Source organism: Stenella coeruleoalba, assembly GCF_951394435.1.
Source record: "Stenella coeruleoalba genome assembly, chromosome: 20".
In the NCBI taxonomy this organism is placed as follows: Eukaryota; Metazoa; Chordata; class Mammalia; order Artiodactyla; family Delphinidae; genus Stenella; species Stenella coeruleoalba.
The window spans coordinates 1,098,436-1,125,210 of NC_137166.1; the positions used below are offsets into that span (position 1 = coordinate 1,098,436).

Below are 26,775 nucleotides of genomic sequence, written 5' to 3' on the forward strand. Positions count from 1 at the left end.
GGTCCGGACCGAGCGGCGGGGCTGGCGCCCCCACGCCTCCAGGCTCGGCTCACGGGCCCTGGCTTGTCTGCAGCACACGATGCCTGTGCCGCCGGACCCCGAGGACAACTGCATCGTGCACGACCTCACGGGCCACAGCCCTGTCCAGCAGCGGCCCGGTGAGTAGGATGCGGCCACACGGGTGCTGCCCCCTGGTGGCCTCGCCCGGTCAGCCTGTCCAGCTGCGCACCTCTCTGGGGCCACCCAGGGCGGGCGCCGTATCTGTGATGCTCATGGAACCCGAGACCCTGCGGGGGTCTCCAGGCTCCCACCCGCTCCCCACCTGCCTCCCAGTCCCCCGAGACCTTGACTGCTCTGCCTTGGGCTGCCTCTGCGGCCCTGGGAGCTGTGAAGACAGTGTCCCCAGGGCAGGGCTCTGGGGTGCTCTTTCCTTTTCCTTTTTGTTTTTGTGCTAAGCCTCAGTTTCCATTTTACAAAGCAGAGGATGAAGCCGCTGGCCTCGGGGGCTGGCATCTGGGGACGTGGGTGCTCACGGAGCTGGAAGGGAATCAGGGCAACCTCCTCCACCCCATCCCTTCAGAGTCTCGGAAGCCAAGGCCTGGAGAGGGGCGAGGGCTGGCCAGGGTCCCACAGCACATCGGGAACAGGGTCGGACAGGAGCCCGGGCCCTTTGCCCGTGTGTTCCTCCCCCAATGCCCCGTGAGCCTGTGCCAGGTGTGGCCCCCCTCCACCTGGGCTGTGGCTCCAGCGTGCTGTCTGCATTTTCGGGCCACTCGGGTGTAGGCAAGGGGCTCGGGCCTATTGACGTTGGAGTTTCCCCAGCAGGGGTCTCGCCTCCCTGGTGACCCCTGCCCTCGCCCCTTAGCGCGCCCCAGGCTGGCGGGGCCTAAGGAGACGTCCCCGTTGCACGGCCTGGGCCACCTCATCATGGACCAGAGCTACGTGTGTGTCCTCATTGCCATGATGGTAAGGGCGCTGCCTGGGCCGCCCCTCGGGCTGGGGCTTCCCGCGGGCTCCCTCGCCACAGATGGTGTCCTGGTGCCTTGTCGCCAGAAGCGGTTGGGACTGTGACCTGCTAGGCCGGGAGCAGCCCCGGCCAGCCCCCAGCCGCGTGTGTGAGTGTGCGCATACGTGCGGTGGGGGTGTGGGTGTGCCTGGGCAGCTCTCCGGGCCAGCGGGGCAGGTTGGCCTTCCTGTCGGAGCACACACGCCCCCGGCCCCGGGGGTCCACCACCTCATCAGCCTGGGGGAACGGGGTGTGGGTGCCGGGCCGGGTGTCCCGCGCAGCCCCACCCACGCCCTGGCCGTCCAGGTGTGGAGCATCACCTACCACAGCTGGCTGACCTTCGTGCTGCTGCTCTGGGCCTGTCTCATCTGGACCGTGCGTAGCCGCCACCAGATGGCCATGCTCTGCTCGCCTTTCATATTGCTCTACGGGCTGGCGCTCTGCAGCCTGCGCTACGTGTGGGCCATGGACCTGCGGCCCGAGCTGCCCACCGCCCTGGGCCCCGTCAGCCTGCGCCAGCTGGGACTGGAGCACACCCGCTACCCCTGCCTGGACCTGGGCGCCATGGTGAGCCTCTTCCCGCCCCCTGCGTGCCTGTGATGACGCCATGCTGCCCGTTCAGCTTCTAGTGCCGTGGGCGCTCAGGAAGCCGGAGCCCATGTCTGGTGGTCACCGGGGTCACCCAGCCGGCCCGGAGTAGTTGCTTGAAGAGCGTTTGTTGAGTGAACGAGTGATGATCTCGTGTTCCTGGGGGTGCCACCCCATCTGCCTGACACGGGCTCTGTGAGCGTCGCACGCGGCCCCTGGGTCTCAGCGGGCGTCTGCGTCTTTGCCATGCCCCCTCTGGGACAGGCCGTTGCACCTGGACGGCCGTGCCGCTGCCGGTCACGTGTTGGGGGCCCGTGCGTTAGTTATATCTCACTGTGCAAGCCCAGGAGCCTGCAAGTGTGCAAACACCTGGGACCCCGCGTTCCCCTGCGGGTCTGTGTGCAGACGAGGTGGCGTGTGAGTGCAGGGGCTGCTGTGTGGGAGCGTGTGCATCTGTGCGTGAACTCGTGCGCGCGTACCAGAGGCTGAGCTTCTGCCTGCAGGGAGGCTGGCGCGCGGGGGCCGGGCAGGCCGCCTTCCTGCTGCGGTCTCACCCCGGCTCCCGGCTCCACCGGCCGGGCCCCACTCAGTGCCGCCGCCCCTGCCCCCCAGCTGCTGTGCACCCTCACCTTCTGGCTTCTGCTGCGCCAGTTTGTGAAGGAGAAGCTGCTGAAGAGGGCGCGGGACCCCGTGGCGCTGATGGAGGTCACTGTGGCCGCCGCAGGTGAGCGGGCCGGGCAGTGGGGGGAGGGGGGAAGGGGGGCGCGGCCCCTCCGCCACCCGCCCGGTCCTGAAGCTGCACCCCGCTCGCCCCCCCCTCCGCCTGGCCCGCAGAGCCCACCCAGACGCGGACGCTGCTGCGGAGCCTGGGGGAGCTGGTCAGGGGCGTGTACGCCAAGTACTGGGTCTACGTGTGCGGTGGCATGTTCATCATGGTCAGCTTCGCCGGCCGCCTTGTCGTGTACAAGATCGTCTACATGCTGCTCTTCCTGCTCTGCCTCACCCTCTTCCAGGTACCGGGGCGAGGGGCGGGGCGGGGGGCGGGGCGGGGGCCTGCAGGGGCGGGGGCGGGGCGCGGGCCTGCAGGGGCGTGGGCTGACCTCACCGCGCCTGGCCGCCGGCAGGTCTACTACAGCCTGTGGCGGAAGCTGCTCAAGGCGTTCTGGTGGCTGGTGGTGGCCTACACCATGCTGGTGCTGGTGGCCGTCTACACCTTCCAGTTCCAGGACTTCCCCGCCTACTGGCGCAACCTGACCGGCCTCACGGATGAGCAGTGAGTGTTGGGCGTGGGGGGGTGGGCGGCGGCTGCCGCGCTGGTGGCACTGACAGCTCCTCCCGCGCAGGCTGGGGGACCTGGGCCTGGAGCAGTTCAGCGTGTCCGAGCTCTTCTCTAGCATCCTGGTCCCGGGCTTCTTCCTGCTCGCCTGTATCCTGCAGCTGCACTACTTCCACAGGCCCTTTATGCAGCTCACCGACCCCGAGCACCGCCCCCCGCCCAGCGCCCGCACCCTGCGCTGGGCTCACAGGTGCGCCCGTCCTCCCTCCTGGGGCCTGGGGGTCTGCAGAGTGTCCCCTGAGCCCGCACAGGGGAAGGCCGGTCTCGGGCAGGAATGGAGTCTGTATGGTTAGGGCGGGAGACCCGGAACAGGGTTGAGCCCTCGGCTGCTGCCTGCAGATGCCGGGGCCTCAGGTACTGGATGTTTTCTCCAACCCGCGGGGATCACGGCGTCAAGCCGGGCCCCACTCTCCCACCTAGTGGCTGCAGCACAGGGGTCCCAGCGCCGGGGTGGGATGGCAGGTGGGGCTTCTCTTGTCCCTGGGGAGGCGGGAATGGGAGGGGCTGCAGGGCACCCCAGGAATGCGGGAGGGAAGGACACTTCAGGGTCCTGTCCCAGGCAGGACACGGTGAGCGGGACCCCCCTGCTGCAGCAAGAGGAAGAGGAGGCGGCACCCAGAGACGAGGGGCTGGGCGTGGCCGGCCCCCACCAGGCCATACAGGTCCCGGAGGGTAAGCTCAAGGTGCCCGGAGCCCCGTCAGTACACGGGCGGGACGGCCCAGGCCACAGAGGCCCTGGCCCCCGCTCCTCACTGGCCCCCCAACCCCCCAGCCAGCAAGTGGGGCCTGGTGGCTGAGCGGCTCCTGGACCTGGCCGCCGGCTTCTCGGATGTCCTCACCCGCGCGCAAGTGCTCACGCGGCGTCTGCTAGAGCTGCACGTCTTCAAGATGGTGGCCCTGTACACCGTGTGGGTGGCCCTGAATGAGGTGAGCGTGGGCACGCTCAGGCACTCTCGCTGAGCCGGTACCGGCACGTGGCTGCGGATCGTGGGCCCGTGGGGAGGGCGCAGCCCCGCCTGCCACTGCTCCGCCGCCACTGCCCGCCTGCCCACAGGTGTCGGTGCTGAACTTCCTGCTGGTCGTGCTGTGGGCCTTCGCCCTGCCCTACCCCCGCTTCCGGCCCATGGCCTCCTGCCTGGCCACCGTGTGGACCTGTATCATCATCGTGTGCAAGATGCTGTACCAGCTCAAGGTCGTCAGCCCCCACGAGTACGCCAGCAACTGCACCGAGGTGCGGCCGCTGCTCCAGCTCGGGCGGAGGGACGGGTGCGAGCGCCTGTCCCTGGGGCCTGGGCTTCCTGCGGAGGACCCGCTCTCCAGGTCGAGACGTCTGGGTTCAGAGATGTGTCCCGACCCGGCTGACTTCCTGACGGAAGTGCAGGTCCTGGTGTGAGGGGCACAGAGGCCTGATGTCCACTGGAGAGAAGTGCGGGGCTGCTCAGGGAAGCCCACCCACAGATTTCTCTTCACTCTCCCAGCTCCTGCTGGCGGCTTCCCTGTCCCCAAACACCATCCATGGTCCCTTCCCCACTGAGGTGGGTTGGAGGCTGACAGTGCCCCATGTCCCTGGTTGGGGACAGCTGTGCTCCGGCGCAGACCCGTCGGAGCTGTGGCTGCAGCGGGGGTGTCGCGTGGGGCTGGCGGTCCCTGGGGTCAGCGTCCGGTTCCTGGTGGGCAGCAGGTGCTGACGCCGCCCCTCCCCCAGCCCTTTCCCAACAGCACGAACCTGCAGAAGACGGAGATCCACGAGTCCTTGCTGTACCGCGGACCCATCGACCCCGCCAACTGGTTCGGGGTGCGGAAGGGCTTCCCGAACCTGGGCTACATCCAAGTGAGTGCGGGGCAGGTGGGCCAGGTGGGGTGGGGGAGCCAGGGGCTGGGCGGGGCCTGACTGGCCACGCCCCCCAGAGCCACCTGCAGATCCTGCTGCTGCTGGTGTTCGAGGCCATGGTGTACCGCTGCCAGGACTACCACCGCCGCCGGCGCCAGCTGGCCCCGCTGCCGGCCCAGGCCGTCTGCGCCGATGGTACCCGCCAGCAGCTGGACCGCGACCTGCCCAGCTGCCTCAAGTACTTCGTCAACTTCTTCTTCTACAAGTTCGGGCTGGAGGTGAGGCGGGCGTCGACCCTCGCCCCCTCCCTGGGCAGGCCTGAGCCGCTGGGGGTCGTTGCCACCCCCTGTGGGGTCTTCTGCAATGGGCAGGCCCAGCGCGGGGGGAGGGGGGACCACCGAGGGTGTCAGGTCCTCCAGCTGAGTTGGCCTTGCTTGGAGACGGGCCTGCGGAGTGAGGGCAGGGGGCTGGGGCCCCGGCTGGAGAGGGGCTCCGTCTCGACTCCGCCACGGTGCCCTTACCTCGGTTCCCCCCACCGTCGAGACGTGTCCAGCCTCCGTCCCGCCAGGAGGGTGGCCTGGGCCGTCGTGAGCCTGGGCCGTTGCCCCCCACCCTGGGCACAAGCACTACCGCCCGAGGCTGCCCAGAGGCAGAGCCAGGAGGGCTCCTCCCCCGGCTCACTGCGTCCCCATCCTGGTCACCTTGTCCCGCTGTGCCACCCCAGATCTGCTTCCTGATGGCCGTGAACGTGATCGGACAGCGCATGAACTTCATGGTCATCCTGCATGGCTGCTGGCTGGTGGCCGTCCTCACCCGCCGGCGCCGTGAGGCCATCGCCCGCCTCTGGCCCAGCTACTGCCTCTTCCTGGCACTCTTCCTGCTCTACCAGTACCTGCTGTGCCTGGGCATCCCCCCTGCCCTGTGCATCGGTGAGCAGGGTGGCCTGCGGGCTGGGGTGGGCATGGGGTGAGCTGGGCGTGCGTGGCTGCACCCAACCTGGGCATCCCAGCCCCGGAGTGGCCTCAGCCCCCTCCTCCCCGTGCATGGACTCTGGGGCCTGCAGTCGTGCTGGCTCCCTCGCTGGTCTCTCCTCATCCTCTGCTTTCTTTTTGCCCAATGTTCTATTTTGAAAACTTTCAAACAACCGGAGAGGTTGGGAGAATAGTCCAAGGAGCAGCTGTACGCTCTTCCCAGGCAAATGGGAGTCAGTCTGGGCTCCACGCTCAGTACAGCCACCCTGGACCCTCTGTGTTCAGGACGGTGGCCACGCACGGCCATCCACCCCCGGTCTGATACGCCATCCATACTCAGCGGCCTCGTCCTCAGGGCCACGTCCCTGGTAGCTGTTGGCTTCGACCAGGAGCTGACGGGAGTGCTTGGCCGTCCTCTTCTCCCATCGCCTTTGGTCAAGACTGTCCCAGCCTCTGTCTCTTGTGAGCTTGCCAGAGTCAGGCCAGGGGGCTCAGAAAGCCCTGAACTTGGTTCTGTGGGTTGTGCCCCAGAGCGTAGACACCGGGGAATGCTTGGGCAGGAACGGTCCATGACGGGGAGTCAAGTGGCCATCGGGGCGTTGGGGGCCCCCAGCCCACCCTGTCAGGGGACCAGCACTCTGCCCCGCGCGTCCACGTCTGCTGACTCTCCCGTTGGCAGGACTTCACAAAATGGATGTTTCTGATTTCTGTTATTCCTGGTACGTTTGTTACTTGGCTTCTCTGTGAGGAGCTTTGATTTCTCTCCCTTCCTGCTCTGTTTCCTGTTGTCTTGTCAGCGGGTGCAGGGTTCTGTCTGAACGCTTTGTAATCCATCCTGTGTTCCCGTTCACGTTCAGAGCGTCTCAGAGGTGCCCGTGGAGCCCTGCAGGCAGGCCCTTTGACGTCCTCGTCAGTGTTTGTGGAAGTCAGGCCCCTGCCCTGGGAAAGGCCCCTTTTGGGTTACGGTCTCTGAGTTCTGGCTGAAGGGTAGCAGAAGCAGAGCAGAGTTCCTAAACGTTCTCCACCCAGTTTCCCCGACGTGAACGTCAGCCTCTGAAGCGACCCAGCACAGCACCCAAAGTTAAGAACCAAAATGGGGGCCAGGCCACCAACCACGGCCGGAGCCACGGGCCGCGTGACGGTCCCCAGGGGCCCCCACCGCTCTCTGTCCTCGGCCGGCTCCTTGGCCTCCTTTGTCTTTCATCTCCTTGAGACTGGGGGGAGCAGGAAGCGGTCGTTTGTAGAACACCCCTCACCCCAGCATCGATGGGTGTTTCTTCCTTAGACCAGGTTAAGCACTTTTGGCAAGAAAACCACAGTGCGTCACGCTGGGGCTGGTGTGTCTCATCGCGGGTGACACCCCCTTTTCGCCAGTCTCGCCGCTGCTCGTCGCTGTCGCATGTTCACTTGCGGGGCAGGCTTAGGACCCGGCAGGAGTCTCGTCTCCCTGTAAACTCTCGCCCGCTGGTTTCAGCGCGCTCGGTGGATCCGCCCGCAGGGGCTGTTTGGTTTCTCACAGTGATTTTCTGTCTCCCGGGTGATCGATTGGCATCATCTGTAAAGAGGAGCTGTGTCCCTTCTCCCGACTGATCTATCCGGTTGTTTACTTTATCTGTAGAGAGAGACTCCGGGCCTGTATCCCCAGGCTTCTGCTGCACTCCCGTCGCTGGTGCCGTGTCCACACTGTACCCGCGTTGGCCCTGGGATATGTCCTCAGTCTTGGGTCCGCCGGGTGCTGCTGCCTCAGGAGCCGCCCCTGCCTGCCCCCATCCCAGGAAGTCGCCCCCCACCCCCCGCCCTGGCGCCTGGTTCCTTGCCCTGGAGGGTGGAATTCAGAAACCAAGACCTGGGCCCCGGGCGTGCGTGTGGCCATGCGGTGTCACCGCTCCTCCTCCGTCCTGCTGGACAGTGTCTGTCTTTTGTCAAGACGCCGTTTGCAAAGTTCCTTAGGGCAGCTCCTTTCTTCCTGGCCCCTCCCAGGAGGCGCGTTATACACGCGCTGTCCAATTAGATCACCTGTCAGTCTGCGCTCCGTCCCGGGCTCCCTCAACCACGTAGTAGAATTCACTGTGTGGTGCTGACCAGCATGTAGAGCTGTGTCCGTCCCCAGGTCCCTGCCTCCCTCCCATCCCCAGCGCCCACCCTGGTCTCCATCCCTATGGTTTGCCTTTGGATGGTGTAACCTAGGAGTCTGGTTTATCTCGTGAGATGTAGTTAAGGTGCATTGGGCTGTGGCCTGGATGACGCTTTGCTCACTCACGTTCCTTGCTGGGCAGTTTTCCACGGGTTGGGTGCACCAGAGCTGGCTTGACCTTTCCCCCCTCGGATGGCACTGGGCCGTTTCCAGGTCTGGGATGTCGGGGATAAGCTCCTGCGGACGTTCGCTCGTTGGGTGGTACACAGGTGTTTGTGTGGCTGTGGTTTTCAGTTCTCCGGGATGACCACCCAGGGTGGTCCCGCCCCTTCACCTCCACGCCAGCACTTGGCATCCACATGGTTTTATTTTAGCCATTCGGGTCCACGCCGACTGTGGCCCACACGTGAGGCCGTGCCCCGCCCACCACGTGAGGCCGTGCCCCGCCCACCTGCCCATGCACCCCTCCCCAGCCACTGGCGCCCACGTCTGTGAGAACTGGGCTCGCTGGTCCTGTGTGCTCTGGAGGTTCCGGGTGGGAGTGGGTGTCCAAGCGACTCCCGGGGACGCTGGGGACGGGTTGGGGTGGTGGGTGACGTGCACCCTCTTCCCACAGACTACCCGTGGCGCTGGAGCCGCGCTATCCCCATGAACTCTGCCCTGATCAGGTGGCTGTACCTGCCGGACTTCTTCAGTGCCCCCAACGCCACCAACCTCATCAGTGAGTCCCCTGGGGCCCCTCGTGCACACACGGCACTGCTGGCCATGCAGGAAGCTGTGCGGGTTCCCGCGGGATAGGGGGCAGGCAGGCGCTGACCCTCCTGTGCGGCCAGCGAGGGCTGAACCGTCCAGGCCTTGTGGCCAGTCCAGTCCTACAGTTCCCCGCAGGGGCGTGTTCCGTGTGCCTGGTCCCACGGGTCCACCTCACATGTGCGCTTCCTGCCACACGGTGTGGGCGCAGGTGTGCACACAGGTATGGATGTGGGGGGGGACACGGGTGTGCAGACTGATGCCACGTGGTGTGCAGTCAGGCTCACGTTGGCCTCACTTCCTGACAGTCGTGTGGTGCATGTAGACCCCCACGTGTACATATGCAGAACGTGCACACAGGCGATGTGTTCCCCGACATCCGTGTGCGCATCCGCGCTGTGTGTAGATGCCGGTGTAAACACGCACGCATGCTTCCGCCCAGGGCCTGGGGGATGAGGGCAGTGCCGGGCAGGAAGTGCCCTGCACCCCGTCGTGGGCCAGGCCTCTGCAGCCAGCGCTCCCCGGGGCGCGGCGCGGCGCGGCGCGGCAGTGGCCTCCTGTGTGCCCACAGATGACGTCCTCCTGCTGCTCTGCGCCTCCCAGCAGTGGCAGGTGTTCTTGGCCGAGCGCACGGAGGAGTGGCAGCATGTGGCAGGCGTGAACACGGATGACCTGGAGCCGCTGCAGGGGGAGCCCAACCCCGTGCCCAACTTCATCCACTGCAGGTGGGCGTCGCAGAGGCCGCACGGCTCCCGGGGCCGACAGACGCGCCTGGGCTCAAGCGGGACCGAGCCAGGACGCGCGCTGCCAGGGGTGTCTCTGTGGCCGGGACGAGGGGCGGATGCTGACCCCGCAGCAGAGGGGCCGCCCGGGAGTTCCCCTGGTCCTGGGCTGCGGCAGAGGCGGCGGTGACCAGGGCCCAGAGTGACGCTCTTCCCGGCAGGTCCTACCTCGACATGCTGAAGGTGGCCGTCTTCCGCTACCTCTTCTGGCTGGTGCTGGTGGTGGTGTTTGTCACGGGGGCCACACGCGTCAGCATCTTCGGGCTGGGCTACCTGCTGGCCTGCTTCTACCTGCTGCTCTTTGGCACCAGCCTGCAGCAGAAGGACACGCGCACCCGCCTCGTGCTATGGGACTGCCTCATTCTCTACAACGTCACCGTCATCGTCTCCAAGAACATGCTCTCGGTGAGCCCGGCCCCCAGCCCCCAGCCCCCGCCCAGGGGCGCCCAGGCTGACCCTCCTCCCGCCTTCAGCTCCTGTCCTGCGTCTTCGTGGAGCAGATGCAGAGCAGCTTCTGCTGGGTCATCCAGCTCTTCAGCCTCGTGTGCACGGTCAAAGGCTACTACAACCGTGAGTGGGCGAGGCAGGCGGCCGGGGCCCCAAGGCGCGTGGGGACGTACGCGGCTTCCAGGACCCTGACCTGGTTGGCGTCCATCCGCAGCTAAGGAGATGCTGGGCCGCGACCAGGACTGCCTGCTGCCTGTGGAGGAGGCGGGCGTCCTGTGGGACAGCGTCTGCTTCCTATTCCTGCTGCTGCAGCGCCGCGTCTTCCTCAGCTATTACTTCCTGCACGTCCGGGCCGAGCTCCGCGCCACTGCCCTGCAGGCCTCCAGGTGGGCCCCCCGCCGCACCCCGGGCCGTCCCTCCATGACGTGACCCGCCCCCTAGAGGGAGAACCAAGGAGACAGACCCGCTAGGACCTTCTCAGTACCCCGGTGGTGTGTGGCCTCGGCCCCGGCTCTGCCACCAGCTGGCGCTTTGGGCCGGTCGTGGCCACCGCGCTGGCCTGAGGGCGCATCCCTGCACTTTGGCTGATGGGCCAGCGGCTCCCCCCCCCCCCCCCCCCGTCTTCTACCCCTGGAGGCTGCGGGAGGGTCTCTCTCTCACAGAAGCAGCATGCAACAAGGCGGTGTTGAGCTCTGTGGGCTGGGTCCCTGCTGCTGTGAGTGGGCAGGGCCTGGGACACCAGGCTGAGCCGGAGCTAATGCCCCACCCCCGTTGCTGCCCCACAGGGGCTTTGGCCTCTACAACGCTGCCAACCTCAAGACCATCGAGCTCCACCGCAGGGCGGAGGAGAAGTCGCTGGCCCAGCTGAAGAGACAGTAGGTGCCGTGTGGGTGGGGCCACGGGCTCTCTGGCCCCACCCCACCCTGCGCTGAGCCACCTCCCGCCCTGCAGGATGGAGCGCATCCAGGCCAAGCAGGAGAAGCACAGGCACAGCCGGGCCAGGCGCGGCCCCCCACAGGGCTCCCTGGACCCCAGCCAGGAGCCAGGTGAGTGTGTCCACGCCTGGTGGAGCCTGCCTGCATCTGTGCCGTGTGGCATCCCACGGGGCTTCCAGCCCAACCACCCTGTGCCGCTTGGTCACTCTCTGTCCCCATGGGCCACGTGGCCGGCCCGTGACTGTCCGTCCGCACTTGTGGTCTGTCCTGCACCCCACACGGCACCACACGTGGCCTGCCCCTTCGCTGCCCTGGGGGCTCCCCGCTGACTCACGCTCGCCCCGCCCCTCCACAGGGCCCGGCAGTGCAAGGGGCTCCTCGCCACGGCCACAGTGGTGGCAACCCTGGCTGGACCACGCCACAGGTACTGCCCCCACCTGGCCTGCCCTGGCTGCCCTCTCAGAGCTGCTGTGCGCCAGGCAGGCCTCCCACACCCTGGCCGCCGTCTCCGCCGGGACGGAGGGGGCGCGCCCTGCGCTGACCTGGCCAGCACCCCCAGGAGCCCCGTGCGTGGGCTCTCAGGTTCCCTGCTGAGCCCTGCTGTCGTCGGGCCACGTCCCCGACAACACGCTCTGTTGTCTCCTTCCTGACACGCGGGCTCGGAAGGCTGGATCCCCGCTGCCGGTCGGCACTGCCCCTGCTTTTCTCGCCCTGCCCTCACGCGTTTCTCTCGCCCAGTCTGGTCCCGTGCCACTGCTCCCGCCCGTGCCCCGTACACGTGCCACAGTCCCCCGGCGTGCCGCTCACCGCCTCCTGCCCCCGTGGCCATCGCTGGGGGGAGGGTGGCATGCAGGCCTTAGTCCAGGGTAGTAGGCTGTTGAGGGAGTCCAGCATGGCTAGGCTGTTCCCAGACCCACCCCGAACCGAGGAGACAGACCTGAGGGTCCGGGGGAGGAGGAGGGAGGTGCGGAGCCCAGCCACGGGGGCGGCCGGCTCTCAGTGACCCCTGCCCGCAGTCATCCACTCCGGGGACTACTTCCTGTTCGAGTCGGACAGCGAGGAGGAGGAGGAGGTGCAGCCCGAGGACGCCCAGCAGTCAGCACAGAGCGCCTTCCAGGTGAGCATGCGGGCTGGCGGGGCCGCTGTGGCCTGCAGACGGGCTCAGCGTATGCTGGACACACATTCTCCTGTCCGTCTTCGGGCCCTTGGCTCTCAGCACGGGGCCTGGCGCTGACAAGCAGGACGCGCTGGGTGGGCGGCATGCACCGCCCAGTCCTCCCCCCACAGCTCCGTGGCCCGTTTCCTGCCCAGGCGCAGGGAGCTGACGGCCCCCAGCTTGGGCCTCCTGGCCCCAGGCTCCTCGGCTAACGGGATCAGGTCAGGGGAGGCCACGTGCTAACCCGGGGCCCTGGCCTGCAGATGGCGTACCAGGCGTGGGTGACCAATGCCCAGACGGTGCTGCACCAGCAGCGGCAGGAGCAGGCAGGGCCGCTGCCCACGGGTGAGTCCAGCGGCTGGCGGGTTGCAGGGAGGTGGGGCTGCAAGGCGCTGACCAGCACCCCTGTGCCCAGGCGGTGACCCCAGCCAGGAGGCAGAGCTGGCAGAGGGCTTGGAGGATGAGGTAGCCGGTGAGTTGGCCCGAGGGCTAGGGGCTGGGGCGCTGCGGGGCTCCCGCTAGCCGTCCCTCCAGCACCGCATGCCTCGCCCTCGCCGCAGGCCGCAGCCACGTGATGCAGCGAGTGCTGAGCACCGTGCAGTTCCTGTGGGTGCTGGGCCAGGCGCTCGTGGACGAGCTGACGCGCTGGCTGCACGACTTCACGCGGCACCACCGCGCCATGAGTGACGTGCTGCGTGCTGAGCGCTACCTGCTCACGCAGGAGCTGCTCCGGGTGAGTGGGCTGCCCCGCCCCGCCCCCTGCACTCCACGCCCACTGCGGGCACCCCCACGCCTTCTCTCCCACCGCGGCTGCCCTGAGCCCCTCGCTGCCCTGCAGGGCGGGGAGGTGCGCCGGGACGTGCTGGACCAGCTGTATGCCAGCGAAGCTGAGATGATCCGTGATGCACTGAGCACCCCGTCCAGGTAGGAGCGGGACCCACCCCGCCCGGCCTGTCTTTGGCCCAGAGTGAGGTCCAGCCCCGGCACCTGAGCTGCTGCACAGGGCCAGGCAGCCGGCTGGGCCCTCATCCACCGAGACCCCGAAGCCCTCCAGGGCCGCCCCAGAGCCTGAGGGGCACACAGGCCCCCTTGTGACCCGCCCGTCTTGCAGCGGGCTGGGGGCGGAGGAGCCACAGAGCAGCGTGACCGAGGACATCAGCAGCCCTCTGAGCACCAGCTGTAACACCCAGAGCAGCGGCGAGGAGATGGTCACCGAGCCCAGGGCTTCCCCGCACGGCTCCCGGGAGCTTCCCACCAGCGGCCGCGCCAGAATGCGCACAGCCAGCGAGCTGCTCCTGGACAGGTGCGCGGGGGGGGGGGGGGTGTACGGTGGGAGGGCTGGTGGCCCCAGAGGCTCTGAGCCTGGTCCCCCGGCAGGCGCCTGCACATCCCGGAGCTGGAGGAGGCCGAGCGATTCGCGGCGGGACAGGGCCGCGTGCTGCGGCTGCTGGAGGCCGTGTACCAGTGTGTGGCCGCCCATTCGGAGCTGCTCTGCTACTTCGTCATCATCCTCAACCACATGGTCACCGCCTCGGCCGCCTCCCTGATGCTGCCCGTGCTGGTCTTCCTGTGGGCCATGCTGTCCATCCCACGGCCCAGCAAGCGCTTCTGGATGACGGCCATCATCTTCACCGAGGTGGGCATCGCGGCTGGCAGTGGGGGTGGGGGTCGGGGGCTGGCGCCCCGCTGACTCCTCTCGCCTGCAGGTCACGGTGGTCGCCAAGTACCTGTTCCAGTTCGGCTTCTTCCCCTGGAACAGCTACGCCGTGCTGCGGCGCTATGAAAACAAGCCCTACTTCCCGCCACGCATCCTGGGCCTGGAGAAGAGCGACAGCTACATCCAGTACGACCTGCCGCAGCTCATGGTGCTCTTCTTCCACCGCGCCCAGCTGCTGGTGAGCGCACGCGCCGCGCAGGGCTGCTGCCTCCCGCGCGGGCACATAGCACACAGGGCCGCTGCCTCTCGCACGCACACGTGCGGGCACACAGCACACACGGCTGCCGCCTCCCGCGCACGCACACGTGCGGGCACACAGCACACACGGCCGCGCACACGCCCAGCCACCTTGCTCCGAGGCAGGCCGGAGGCCGTGAGGCCCAGTGTGGGCCTGGCCACCTCGCCCGCGCCGTGCGCTGCCCAGTGCTGCCACGCCGGCCCCCTCACCAGCCCTGCACATCCCTCCACAGTGCTATGGCCTCTGGGATCACGACGAGGACCCTGTCCCGAAGGAGCGTGACAGGGGTGGTGGGAAGGACAAGGCGGCTGAGGAGGAGCCGGCCCTGCTGGGACCCCAGGGGAAGCCAGGGGTGGCCAGGGCCCCCACTGAGGACGACATCCCAGTGGAAGCGAAGGACAGGTCCCCAGAGCCCCGTGACGAGAGGCGCGTCAGCCTGCGTCTCAGGAAGAGAAGGAAGGAGAGCACAGGACCCAGAGGACGGGAAGCCACTGGTACGAGGGCCCGGCCACGTGCAGCCATCGCGGCCCACCTGGTGGAGCCACTGCCCAGCAGCGTCCCTGATGGCCACTGCTGGTGACCCTCGGTGGGGGGAGGGGGTCCCTGCACCCAGTCCGGTCTGTGAGGGGGGGGCAATGGCAGCCCCTGTGGGGTCTGAGCCGGGCCCAGCCCGTACCATGGGCTCCGTCAGCAGCGGCTGCTCCCCCCCCCCGCCCCCCCCCAGAAAGCGAGGACGACAAGGAGGTGGGAGCAGAGGCGGCGGCTGCAGAGAGCGAGGAGAGGCAGAGCCGCCACTGCACAAGAGTGAGGGCCCTGGGGCTCCGGCTGCAGAGCTTCTGCCTGTCCCTGTGAGTGACCCGGCCCGGAGCGTCCAGGCCAGGGTGGGTGGGAGGAGTGGGGCCTGGACTGAGGCCACTCGCCTGCAGGGCCCGGAGCGTGTACTGGCCTGTAAGGCGCTTCTTCCACGACATTCTGCACACTAAGTACCGCGCGGCCACCGACGTCTACGCTCTCATGTTCCTGGCCGACGTCGTCGACTTCGTCATCATCATGTTCGGATTCTGGGCCTTTGGGGTGAGTTGGGTCTCAGGGCCCCCACGAGCATAGCCCCACATCTGCGGCCACGCCCCTGACCTCTGCTCTCCTGGCCACAGAAGCACTCGGCGGCCACAGCCATCACGTCCTCCCTGTCAGACGACCAGGTGCCGGAGGCCTTCTTGGTCATGCTGCTGATCCAGTTCGGCACCATGGTCGTCGACCGCGCCCTCTACCTGCGCAAGACCGTGCTGGGCAAGCTGGCCTTCCAGGTGGTCCTGGTGCTGGCCGTGCACCTGTGGATGTTCTTCATCCTGCCCGCCGTCACCGAGCGGTAGGTGCCGGGGCTCCCCGCTGTCACCGAGCGGTAGGTGCCGGGGCGGGGACCGTGGAGCTCCGGCCTCACAACAGGCACCTGCCCCGGCTCCTGTCCCATCCAGCATGTTCAGCCAGAACGCGGTGGCCCAGCTGTGGTACTTCGTCAAGTGCATCTACTTCGCCCTGTCCGCCTACCAGATCCGCTGCGGCTACCCCACCCGCATCCTCGGCAACTTCCTCACCAAGAAGTACAACCACCTGAACCTCTTCCTCTTCCAGGGGTGAGTGTGGCCGGCCTGGGCACCTGCGGCAGGGCTGCCCTCCCCACCGGCCCTCCTGACGGTGCCCCGGTGTCCGGCAGGTTCCGGCTGGTACCATTCCTGGTGGAGCTGCGGGCTGTGATGGACTGGGTATGGACGGACACCACGCTGTCCCTGTCCAACTGGATGTGCGTGGAGGACATCTATGCCAACATCTTCATCATCAAGTGTAGCCGAGAGATGGAAAAGGTGCCCGGGCCCTGGGGTGGGGGTAGCAGGGGACTCCCCACTGGGGTCCCTCCTGGGGTTCACAGCCCAGGAAACATGAGTCCCGAGAGCATCATCCTAAAAACTTCCTGGAGGCCAGAAGGGGCTTCTTCGAGGGGACAGTGAATGTGGCCGTGTTGGGGTGGCCAACCACAGAGGGGCCTGAGCAGACGCCGAGCAGGAGAGGCCTGGCTTCTTGGGCCCTGGTCCACTAGCACGGGTCGTGGTGTGGGCATTAAAATGTTAATTGGGTTTTCGTGCTTTTTTTTTTTTTTTTTTAGCAGTTTTATTGATAAAATTCACACACCCCGTTTGGTGGTTTCTAGTCTATCAGACTGAGGCGACCGTCAGCACAGTCAATTTAAGATAGTGCCCATCATCCGGAGAGGAGCCCCACTCCCACTAGCAGTCAGTCCCCAGCCCCGGCCCCTGTCCGTCTTCTACACGGATGTGCCTGTGCCTGTGGTGCCGTTTACATGGAGTCACGGGACGCGTGGCCTTCCGCGACTGGACTTCACGCTTCTCTCAGCGTGACGTGGCCTAGGACACCTTTTGGGTGCCCTAAAAAACGCCCCCATGGCCATTCACGTCCAGAACTGTGGCCACAGGCCCCCTTTTCTCCCGGGTGCACACCCAGGAGTGGAACTGCCGCGTGGGTGTTGCCTGGCGGGGGCACCATCCTACCTGCCCACGTGTTACTGTGTGATCTCGCCGGTCCTGGTAGGGGTGAGGCGGTGTCTCACTGCAGTTCTGCTTGCATTTCCTGGTGACTAATAATGTCGAGCATCTTTTCCTGTGCTTGTCGGTCACTCGTGTGTCACCTTTGGGGAGACGTCCGCTCACACGTCTTGCCGGCTTTTTCTTGGGTGGTTTCTATTGCTGTGAGAGTTCTTTGTGTATCCCGAACACTAGATGCTTCTCAGAGAGGTTTGCCCCGAAGGCTTTTCCTGTTTTAGGTCTTAGGTTCCAGTTCACTTTTGCCGAGGGTTTAAGGGCCCAGCGCGACTCTTCAGCACGTGGGTGTCCAGCCGCCCCTCTGCAGAGTCGCAGAGGAAAGGTCTGTTTCTGGCTCTGGGCTCTACTCCCCGGTCCCCACTGTCTTCACTGCCACGGCTTCAGTTTCAGTGCTCAGTCAAGGCGGAGCCTGAGACCACGGCGCCCGCCGCCACAGAGCAGGGAGGCAGGCTGCTCGGCACGGCGCAGAGCCGCACTGGGTGACCTGTACTGCCCCACGCCCCCCCACCCCCAGAAATACCCCCAGCCCAAGGGGCAGAAGAAGAAGAAGGTCGTCAAGTACGGCATGGGCGGCCTCATCATCCTGTTCCTCGTGGCCATCATCTGGTTCCCGCTGCTCTTCATGTCCCTCGTGCGGTCCGTGGTCGGCGTCGTCAACCAGCCCACTGACGTCACCGTCACCCTCAAGCTGGGTGGCTACGAGGTGAGCGGCCCCTGCCCGGGAGACGAGCTCGCCCTCCTGTGGCTGCCGGTGGCCTGGGGCGGGGGCTCCCGTAGCGCCACGTCACCGTGTCTCCACCGCCAGCCCCTGTTCACCATGAGCGCCCAGCAGCCGTCCATCGTGCCCTTCACGCACCAGGCCTACGAGGAGCTGTCCAAGCAGTTTGACCCCCACCCGGTGAGTGCCCCCAAACGCAAACGCCGGGATGGGAGGGGGCCTGGCTGCGCCCCGCTGAGGTGCCGCCCTCTGCGCAGCTGGCCATGCAGTTCATCAGCCAGTACAGCCCCGAGGACATCGTCACGGCGCAGATCGAGGGGAGCTCCGGGGCCCTTTGGCGCATCAGCCCGCCAAGCCGGGCGCAGATGAAACGGGAACTGTACAACGGCACTGCCAACATCACTCTGCGCTTCACCTGGAACTTCCAGAGGTGCGTCCCGGGACAGGAGCGGCCGGGCTGGGGGGGGGGGGGCACGCCCGTGGGGGTCACACCTCGTGCTGTCGTAGGGACCTGGCCAAGGGCGGCACGGTGGAGTACACCAACGAGAAGCACACCCTGGACCTGGCCCCCAACAGCACCGCCCGGAGGCAGCTGGCCAGCCTGCTGGAGGGCACCTCAGACCAGTCCGTGTGAGTGGGGCCGGGGGGCCGGGGGGCTGTGCGAGGGCTGGGCTGGGCCTGACCTGCTGGCCTCCTCCTGCAGGGTCATCCCCCACCTCTTCCCCAAGTACATCCGTGCCCCCAACGGGCCTGAAGCCAACCCCGTGAAGCAGCTGCAGCCCAGTGAGTGGGGCGGGGGTGCCAGGGCGGGGGTGCCGGCCGTGGCCTCGGCCCCGGACGGGGCGGTGGCCTGACGCCTCCTGGTTCCGACCCAGACGAGGAGACCGACTACCTGGGCGTGCGCATCCAGCTGCGCAGGGAGCGCGTGGGCTCGGGGGCGGCTGGCTTCCTCGAGTGGTGGGTCATCGAGCTGCAGGACTGCCAGGCTGACTGCAACCTGTTGCCCATGGTCATCTTCAGCGACAAGGTCAGCCCGCCCAGCCTGGGCTTCCTGGCCGGCTACGGGTGAGTGCGGCGGGGCCGGGGTGCGGGCTTGGGGTACGGGCCAGGCCGTAGCCCCGACGCTCACTCACCGCCCACCTGCAGCATCATGGGGCTGTACGTGTCCATCGTGCTGGTCATCGGCAAGTTCGTGCGCGGCTTCTTCAGCGAGATCTCGCACTCCATCATGTTTGAGGAGCTGCCGTGCGTGGACCGCATCCTCAAGCTGTGCCAGGACATCTTCCTGGTGCGGGAGACTCAGGAGCTGAAGCTGGAGGAGGAGCTGTACGCCAAGCTCATCTTCCTGTACCGCTCGCCCGAGACGTTGATCGCGTGGACGCGCGACAAGGACTAGGAACGCCCCGGCCCGGCGCAGGACTGCTGTCTCTTACCGTCCTCCCTGTGGGGCCCGGCAGCCCGGCACCCCCTGCCCACTCGTACTGTAGAGTTTTCTAATTAAAACCTTTTATTTATACAAACGGGTGATCACAGGCCATCCGCGCCTTCCTGCTCCGCCGAGGTCGCGCCCGGCCGTGCCCCGTCCTCGTGGGCCTGCTCCGCCGAGGTCGCGCCAGGCCGTGCCCCGTCCTCGGCCTCCAGCAGACGCTCCTGGATCTCCTGCTCAGCCTCGGCCCTGGGGAAGCCGCACGCTGGGAACCGAGACCCAGAAGGACCCCTCCTAGCCACCCCGCCCACCCCAGCAGAGCAGGCAGTACCTCTGGCTGCGGAGCTGGGCCTCGGCCAGTATGTAGGGTGGCAGGGGATCCAGGGAGGGCTGCAACAGAGAGCTGCCGCTGGTGCCGGGGCTGCGCAAGCGCAAACCCAGGCCCGTGCCCGCCTGCTCCCTCGCGGGGGAGGGGCCTCCACTCACCAGGTCCTTCATGTTCACGCGGCAGCCATAGCACAGCTGCGCCGTCACGCAGGCGCGGGGGTCGGCCTCCTCCCTGCGGGAGCAGAAGGCTCAACAAGGGCCCGAGGGCACCCCTCCCCCGTGCAGCCGCGAGGCGCCGACCATGGCGGGTGGGGCTGACAGGACAAGGCAGGGACTCACATCCTGCAGCAGTGCTGGGCCCTGCCCATCCCGCTGTGGCAGCAGGACACGGTGGGCGCCTCAGCCTCTGCGACGGGGGGCTGCATCTGGGGGAGCTGCGAGGAGGTCTGAGCCCCAAAAGCTGTGGCACTGTCTGCAAGCAGAGAGGAGCTGAGGGGACCTCGGGGGCCACGGAACCCCCACGCCCACTCGCCGGTGCCTCTCCCCTGGCACCCTGTGCAGGGACACACCAGCAGTGTCGACGTCCAGCACACACATGCAGAGCAGGCAGCGGGGCCCGGGGGTGCCGGCGGCACAGCCGTCCCTGGGCGCCTTCACCAGCTTCTCGCTCGTCCTGGGGGTGGGGGACAGGGCACCGTCGGCTGGGGGGCTCCACTCCCTCCCAGGACCCCCTCCCGGTACCCACACACACCCACCTGTACACAGTGCTGACCGTGGAGGGGAACTGGGCCTGCAGCCTGAGAATGAAGGCCTCCATCAGCCGGTGGATGCTGGCCTTTTCCGGGGCCTGGGAGCAATGAGACAAGGGGGCTGGTCAGGACCCACTGAGAGCAGGGAGCACGGGCTTCTCTACAACACCAGCCCGAGAGCCTGCGGTGCAGCCAGCCAGGGCCCCTGCTCTCGAGCGTCCCTGTCGTTAGACAAAGCATCGCCAACAAATGTCAGGCTGCCCACTGTCCCTCCCCACGTGCATGACCCCCAGCTGGGCACCCTCCTCCCTCGAGAGCCCCCCCTTCCCGGAGAGCATGACATGTGGCGCGGGCACCGCTGACCTTGGTGTCGACGGCCGGCGTGAAGACAGAGGGGACGGCAAACAGGCGGTTGTAGAAGGCGACCTCCTTCAGCGTGTGCTCGCGCATGGGCCGCACCACCACCACGTCGCCGTGTCGCTCGTCTGAGAAGCCCTGGGGGCGGGGGGCACAGCGTTCCCTGCCGCCCGCAGCTGACCGGCTCACAGCACCCCCTCCTTCCCTGCCAGCTGGGGGGGTCACGGGCTCCCCCCGCCTCGCGGGCAACCCGACTCAGGAGATGCCACGTCAAGAGAAAGGGGCCAGGAGGGTGGGGACGGGGCCCTGGGCAGCTGCAGGCGCACCGTGTCCCAGGCGAGGAAGGCCCCTCTCCCCAGTGCCAGGCTGGTCATGAGCTTGACGGCCAAGCGGGTGCAGCTGTCCCCCGTCATCACCTTGGAGTAGCCGTGGGTCCGGGCCACATGCAGGATCAAGTGGGTCCTGCAGGGCAGGGCAGGGGGTCTCAGGAGCCCAGGTAGGGTAGGCCCAGAACTCCGGGGGGCAGGGGGGAGAGGGTCTCAGGACCTGGGTGGGAGGAACAGGGCTGGCACCCTGGGGTGGCAGGGAACTCACCGCAGCGTCTGCAGAAGCTCCTCCTTGGCCGTCAGCGTCTTCACTGAGTTGAAGAGTCTGGACAGAGCCTCAGTCTGGCCGGCTGTGGGCGGCCCAGCCCGGCCCTGGGGGTGCTGGGGGCAGGGCCGGCTCTGCTCCTCCTCCCCCAGGACATGGTGCTGCTGCAGGAAACTGTCCACGGCTGCCTTGTAGGCTCCCTCGGTCCCGACCGGCTCCCGAGCAGAGCAGCGCAGCACAGACGGCGGCAGGCTGAACACCTTGTGTGTATTGGGGGGGGGAGTGCGTGAGGGCCAGCCCACCCCACGTGGGGAAACAGGCTGGCGCCCCTCTTGGATACCCAGCAGTCACCCCGGGGCGCTCTAGCAGGGACAGCCTGCCCACCTCTTCCAAGGCGACAATGTGCCACGGGAAGCCGACGGTCTGCAGGACCAGCTTTGCCTCGGCCAGGGTTTTTGCTCGGTCCTCCGGGCTCCGGCCACAGGCTGCTCCCTCTGAGAACCGCAGGCAGAAAAGAGAGCAAGGTCAGGGCCAAGGCCACTGCACCCTGGAGGGCAGCAGTCTCTGGACGCTGACCTGTGTCCTTGCAGGTCGTTTTCAGAGTGGCTGGTGGGTTCTCTGTTTTGGTTGGGGAAAAAAGGGGGGCAGAGAAGGGCAAAGAACTCGCCCTTCTCACTCAGTGCCCTTGACCCCATGACAGACGCCAGGCAGATGCTCCCGCCCAAACCTGGACGGTCTGAGATTTAAGACAGCAGCGGTGCTGCCTGTCGAACACGGGCATCATCTCGAGAGAAACGCCCCCACCAGGGCTTTGTGTGGGCACAGCGCCAGCCGTCAGTGGGCCCAACCGAGCACCACGGCCCAGGAGAAGCAGCCACACGTACCATCGGCGAAGACAACCCCTGGCACGAAACGCAGTCTCTTGGCAGAATCTTGACTCAGGCCCTGGGGTGGACATAAAAGGGCCTCAGGTCCACAGCCAGGCGCTGGACAGAGCCGGGGCGGGCCGCTGCTCTCACAGCCTCCGGCCAGGGCTAGGGGACCAGGAGGCGAGCGCAGAAGGCCAAGCACAGAAGCACTGTGCCGAAGCCCTGGGCCGCCTCCTGTTAGCCCTGGTACAGACCAGCCCACAGCCCCTCACAGAGCCCAGGGAATCCGTGCGTGTCCCACGCGGGCCAAGGCCTCCGACGCCCAAGCTGAGCCTGCCGGGCGCCGCCCCCACGCCCCCTGCCAGTCTCCGCCCCGCGCCCCTCCGCCACCCGGCCGCGCCCCGGCTCCTCCGGGTCTCCCCTCAAACTTCTCAGGGAAGCCACCCTGCCCCCCGCCAGAACCAGGCCCTCTAGGCCCCCGAAACGCCTGCTCGTTTCACCGTCCTGACACACCACCAGGACTGCGGGGAGGGCCCTGGGCCCCGGGACACTCTGAGGGGCGCTCTGGCGTGGCACACACGGCTTCCCAGCAACGTGCTTCTAACGCAGTCCAGCAAAGGGACGGGGCGCTAAACCGGGAGATGGCTGGCACTCTGGACACCACTTCGGGGGCCTGTGCCTCTCGTGCACACGTCCCAGAGCCCTCGGGTGTCCTAGCTGGGGAGTGGGCCTTTCCCCCCAGCCCCAAGCAAGAGCCCCTCAGTGCCAGCCCCCCACCCTGGAGCTCGACCGGGCACAGCCTGGGTGCAGGACGGTGTGCAGGCGTACCTCAAGGACCTGCCAGAGCATGGAGCTGGACGAAGGCCCCCCGGACCACGCCAGGAGCACCTGGGGGAGAAGGAACATCACCGGAGGCACTGCGCCCCCAACATGCCCCAGCCCCGCCCACGGACGTCAGGCCACCCCCCAAGTGCAGGCGTGAGGGAGGCGGCCGGGACAGGCCACCTGCGGGGGGGGGGGGGGCGCCACACCCACCTTCTCCCCCGGGAAGACCAGCCGGTTCTTTCCAAGCACGGCTCTGAACTTGTGGACGTAAAAGACCTTGAAACAGTCCCTGCAACACAGAGCAGCAGCAGCTGCGGCAACACCGCCCAGGCCACCCGCCCGCCGTGAGGATGGGGAAGCTGTCCACCCCTGCCTCGTAGAAGGACAGCCTAACGCTCCGCCGGGTTACGTTCTCTTCTAGCAACTTCCACCCTTAAAAGCACTGTCTTGACGTCGAGGCTGCGCCCAAAGACTGGCAAGGGGAGCCAGGGGTGAGGGGTTCTCACCAACTGTGGCTGCCCCAGGATGGGCCTCACATCACACTGAAAGGCCCGCTTGGGTCACCCCCAATTCTCACCACTGTGAACTGCAGCTACTCAGGCAGGCCCAGCTGGCGGAAGGGATGGAAGGGCATGCACGGGGCAAGGCCACCCTGACCCTTCCCTAGGCAGAGTAGCTGACCCCTTCCAAGACCCCCGTGGGGAGGCACTGAGCAGGCTGTGGGGTCAGGGGACTAGCGTCCTAAAGCCCCACACTGGCCTCCAGAAATGCCCAGGAGGCTCCCACAAACGCGGAGAACCATAACTTCAACAGGGCCTGGGACTCTGCATTCTTGGCCAGCCTTCCAGCTGAGCCTGGGGCTCACCAGGTCAGAGGTTCTTAGCCTTGGCCGCACATGAGAATCACTCAGGCTGACCACGTCAGGATGTATCAGGTGAGACCCAGACACCCACGTTTAAAAGCTCCCCAGGGCAGCTCCCTGGCGGTCCAGCAGTTAGGACTCGGCGCTCTCACTGCCGTGGCCCGGGGTCCACGCCCAGTTGGGGAACTAAGATCCCGCAAGCCGCAAGGGATGAGAAGAAGGGAAGGAAGCAAGGGAAGGGAAGGGAAGGGAGAAGAGGGAGGGAGGGAAAAAAGAAACAAAGAAACAAGGACTTCCCTGGTGGTCCAGTGGGTAAGACTCCACGCTCCCAATGCCGGGGGCCTAGGTTCGATCCCTGGTCGGGGATCTAGATCCCACATGCCGCAACTAAGAATCCACATGTGGCAACTAAGAATCCACATGCCACAACCAGGAAGTCTGCATGCTGTAACAAAGATCCCGCATGCCGCAACCAAGACCCAGCACGGCCAAGAGAAATTAACAAACGGTGAATATAAACAAAAGAAAGAAGTGTAAGAAAAAAAGGAAAAAAGAAGAAAAGAAAGAAAGGAAAGAGAGACACGAAAAGACAGAAAGATGGGAAGGAAGGAAAGGAGAAACAGAAGAGAGAGAAAAAAAGAGAGGGAGAAAGACAGACGGAGAGACAGAAAAGAAGGAAGGAAAGGAAAAAAGGGAAGAAAGGGAAAGGAGGGAAAAGAAGGAAGAAAGAGAGAGAGAGAGAGAGAGAGCAAGCTCGCTCCCCAGCAGGCAGCCAAGGTGGACAACAGTGCCCGGCGCAGCAGGGAGCGGAGCGGCCCCAAGCCTGGGGCTCTGCCCCCATATCTATTTCCTTCTTCCTGTATGCACGTGCTGGTGTCACAGCAGTCCCCCCAACCCCGAGCAGGCACCACTTACGAAATGCCGACCAAACACCCCGAGGCACCTCTGTGGATGGTAACTCAACTCGGTTTTAGCGGCAAATCACTGGGGCTCCGGGACCCCAGGAGACCAGCCATGGGAGTGACTCCTGGAAGGTCAGGGCCCGGGGAGGCTCCTCAAGCAGACACAGATGCTCACGGCGGCACCGAGGACCCCGCGGCTGCTGCACCCACGCCTCCCCAGCACCACTAGGCTCCTGAAGCCACATGCGCCCTGTGGGTCGGGCCAGGCCAGGGCTTCCGACACGCTGAGCCTCTCCGTCACTGAGGAAACTTGCTCAAAACCTAGCTTGCAGGACCTGCAACCTGGAAAATCAGCCTCCGGTCTCTTCCCGGGACTCGGCAAGCGGGGGAGGGGGAGCTCTGGGCCCAGCAGGAGTCGCTGCGGCCTGTCTTCTTATCTGTGAGTTCTCCAAACAGACTGGAGAGTTCACTGTTTCTAGATGCTCTTACGTGCTTAAAGCGGTGACTTCCTTGCCTAAAACGTACTTCCTGATGGCACACATCAAGTCTACTAGGCCCCCCCAAAGACGGGCAAGCATGCGAGAGTCCAGGGAAAACAACTTATTCCGTCCCTTTGGTTTCTCTTCCGGAAACTTTTAGAAAGCAGAGTCCAGTACTCTGGAAGACCAATTTAAAAATGTGAGCCCATCACTCATTCAACATGCGTTCACTCGCTATACAAAGCATGCAATGTCACCAAAAATTCATAGGTATAAAACGGGAGACAGGCCCTGCCCTTGTGGAGCTACGAATCCAGTGAACGTGATCAGACACTGGAAGTTATGATTCAAGGGCGATGTGGCAGGGCCACAGAGAGCTTCAGATAAAACCGAATATGCTCAGGCCTCTCTGGGAATAAGCCCCTGCTGTCCAAAGGTCCTCCCAGAGCTGGGAGAAGACTACAGCCCGCCTTCCATCTCTCTCTCTCTCTCTCTCTCTCTCTCTCTCTCGCAAGTCAAACAGCATCATGAAGAACACCTGCCAGAGACCCCAGGATGCTCCAATCTGCCCCTATATGCGTTCCAGCTGCCCCAAAGAGCTCCTCCCGCACACCACGCTCCACGTTCACTCCCAACTCTCCCCGTAAGCTCCATCAATACCTTCCTGCCACCTGACCAACGGCTGGATGTTGGGAGAATGGCATTCACACAAGAAACCTGCACACACACAGACACGCCAGCAGGATGTTAGAAGCAAGAGTAAAGTGGTAAGATGCTTTCAAAAGCAAGAAACAAAGCCACAGGACTTCCGTGGTGGCACAGTGGTTAAGAATCCGCCTGCCAGTGCAGGGGACACAGGTTCGAGCCCTGGTCCGGGAAGATCCCACATGCAGCGGAGCAGCTAAGCCCGTGTGCCACAACTACTGAGCCTGCGCTCTAGAGCCCGTGAGCCATAACTACTGAAGCCCACGTGCCACAACTACTGAAGCTCGTGCACCTAGAGCCCGTGCTCTGCAACAAGAGAAGCCACCGCAATGAGAAGCCTGCGCACCGCAATGAAAAGCAGCCCCCACTCACCGCAACTAGAGAAAGCCCGTGCGCAGCAACAAAGACCCAACACAGCAAAAAATAAATAAAAAATAAAATAATTTTTTTTTAAAAAAACAAAGCCACAGATATGGGGGCAGTACTGGTTACTGAGTGAAACCGCGTGTACCAGGTCGCCTGCCACCTCCATGCCTCACCTGCAGAAGGCATCTCCGGCTCGGATCACCACGACAGGCAGGCCTTCCTTGCACTTCACACACTTTTGCTCACGGCTTGAGACGTGGGCGGGGGAGGGGGGGGGAGAGAACAGGAACACAGGTTACAACCCTCTCCCGGGGGCTTCAGGGAGACCGTAGCCTGTTTCTCACCCCAAACTGTTGTACGAGGTCACTGGGGCCCGGGGCGGGGGGGGGAACCACACAAACCACGGCTTGTATCTTATCCAAACTACCACTGTGGGGAAAGACCAGGGCCCTGGGGAGATTTCAGTCTGTTAAAGCCAGCTCAGCGGGCTCAATCTCTCAGGGGCTGGCACAAGAACAGAGCCAACTCGCTCCCTGCGGCCCTGGAAGGGAGAAGTGGAGCCAGCGAGTAGAAGAGACAGGGAGGCCGACTTTCCTCGCCTCCCTGTAAGGACAGCTTGGTCAGGGGCGAAGCCGTCCCACTGGCTGCAAGAATTAGAGGTGCGAGAGCGCACAGTGTTTACCACGGGCTTGCCAGGCACTCTCCGGGTGCTGCGGAGTGAGGTCCACCCCCGACCTGAGGTTCCGGGGCTCCTGGGCCCCGCCCTCGGCGGTCTCCTGGCTTCCCGGGGCCCTGAGCGTAAAGCGCGGGCCGGCCCCTCGGGGCAGGGCTCGCCGTCTGCGGGAGCGCCGGAAAGAAAGCGGCGAGTGCGGCCGTCCAACTCTTACCAGGGCCGTGGCGGCGGCGGCCCCGCGGGCGCGGGCTCCCGATAGTCCTCGCCCACCTCGCACATGGCAGCTCCGTGTCACGGGGCGGCGGCGGCGGCGCGCCCCGACTACATCATCAAGGCGCCGGCGCGGCCGTGACGCGCGGGCGAGGGGCGAGCGCTCCCTATGACGTCATCCAGGCGCCGGCGCGGCCGTGACGCGCAGGC

At 65.7% G+C, this 26,775-nt stretch overlaps 2 protein-coding genes across 2 annotated transcripts in view; one reads left to right on the top strand and one right to left on the bottom strand.

The window, feature by feature from the left end:
- The window catches only part of PIEZO1 (piezo type mechanosensitive ion channel component 1 (Er blood group)), a 54,387-nt gene extending 35,643 nt beyond the window's left edge, over positions 1-18,744 (top strand). The window contains exons 10-51 of the mRNA XM_079906841.1: positions 74-158; positions 866-966; positions 1,313-1,573; positions 2,207-2,318; positions 2,429-2,607; positions 2,719-2,867; positions 2,938-3,120; positions 3,490-3,602; positions 3,703-3,857; positions 3,985-4,161; positions 4,636-4,761; positions 4,839-5,039; positions 5,486-5,690; positions 8,483-8,587; positions 9,188-9,341; positions 9,560-9,803; positions 9,872-9,968; positions 10,060-10,231; positions 10,631-10,720; positions 10,797-10,891; positions 11,136-11,204; positions 11,797-11,897; positions 12,200-12,281; positions 12,352-12,408; positions 12,497-12,669; positions 12,775-12,860; positions 13,048-13,239; positions 13,314-13,572; positions 13,643-13,831; positions 14,124-14,385; positions 14,616-14,739; positions 14,818-14,965; positions 15,046-15,260; positions 15,367-15,525; positions 15,606-15,753; positions 17,021-17,209; positions 17,312-17,404; positions 17,482-17,654; positions 17,732-17,854; positions 17,928-18,007; positions 18,100-18,289; positions 18,371-18,744. Of these exons, the coding sequence (XP_079762967.1) occupies positions 74-158; positions 866-966; positions 1,313-1,573; positions 2,207-2,318; positions 2,429-2,607; positions 2,719-2,867; positions 2,938-3,120; positions 3,490-3,602; positions 3,703-3,857; positions 3,985-4,161; positions 4,636-4,761; positions 4,839-5,039; positions 5,486-5,690; positions 8,483-8,587; positions 9,188-9,341; positions 9,560-9,803; positions 9,872-9,968; positions 10,060-10,231; positions 10,631-10,720; positions 10,797-10,891; positions 11,136-11,204; positions 11,797-11,897; positions 12,200-12,281; positions 12,352-12,408; positions 12,497-12,669; positions 12,775-12,860; positions 13,048-13,239; positions 13,314-13,572; positions 13,643-13,831; positions 14,124-14,385; positions 14,616-14,739; positions 14,818-14,965; positions 15,046-15,260; positions 15,367-15,525; positions 15,606-15,753; positions 17,021-17,209; positions 17,312-17,404; positions 17,482-17,654; positions 17,732-17,854; positions 17,928-18,007; positions 18,100-18,289; positions 18,371-18,620 (6,366 nt within the window). The 3' untranslated portion in view covers positions 18,621-18,744. The remainder of the gene's footprint in view (positions 1-73; positions 159-865; positions 967-1,312; positions 1,574-2,206; positions 2,319-2,428; positions 2,608-2,718; positions 2,868-2,937; positions 3,121-3,489; positions 3,603-3,702; positions 3,858-3,984; positions 4,162-4,635; positions 4,762-4,838; positions 5,040-5,485; positions 5,691-8,482; positions 8,588-9,187; positions 9,342-9,559; positions 9,804-9,871; positions 9,969-10,059; positions 10,232-10,630; positions 10,721-10,796; positions 10,892-11,135; positions 11,205-11,796; positions 11,898-12,199; positions 12,282-12,351; positions 12,409-12,496; positions 12,670-12,774; positions 12,861-13,047; positions 13,240-13,313; positions 13,573-13,642; positions 13,832-14,123; positions 14,386-14,615; positions 14,740-14,817; positions 14,966-15,045; positions 15,261-15,366; positions 15,526-15,605; positions 15,754-17,020; positions 17,210-17,311; positions 17,405-17,481; positions 17,655-17,731; positions 17,855-17,927; positions 18,008-18,099; positions 18,290-18,370) is intronic.
- On the bottom strand, positions 18,629-26,733 carry CTU2 (cytosolic thiouridylase subunit 2). Its single transcript, XM_079906837.1, has 15 exons — positions 26,570-26,733; positions 25,856-25,930; positions 22,579-22,657; positions 22,372-22,431; positions 21,559-21,619; positions 21,059-21,168; positions 20,678-20,934; positions 20,410-20,545; positions 20,090-20,221; positions 19,733-19,824; positions 19,547-19,650; positions 19,317-19,449; positions 19,137-19,209; positions 18,982-19,040; positions 18,629-18,899 (listed from the first exon to the last, which is right to left on the bottom strand). Exons 1-15 carry the CDS (start codon positions 26,632-26,634, stop codon positions 18,752-18,754), a joined length of 1,584 nt encoding a protein of 527 aa, XP_079762963.1. The 5' UTR covers positions 26,635-26,733; the 3' UTR covers positions 18,629-18,751.
- Between the last annotated feature and the right edge of the window lie 42 nt (positions 26,734-26,775).

Coding starts and splice junctions, on each gene's coding strand:
- CTU2 (XM_079906837.1), bottom strand. CDS start 26,634: ATGTGCGAGGTGGGCGAGGACTATCGGGAGCCCGCGCCCGCGGGGCCG. Junction 21,620..22,371: donor TGCTCTGGCAGGTCCTTGAG/GTACGCCTGCAC, acceptor TGTCCACCCCAG/GGCCTGAGTCAAGATTCTGC. Junction 18,900..18,981: donor GCCCAGCTCCGCAGCCAGAG/GTACTGCCTGCT, acceptor CGGCTTCCCCAG/GGCCGAGGCTGAGCAGGAGA.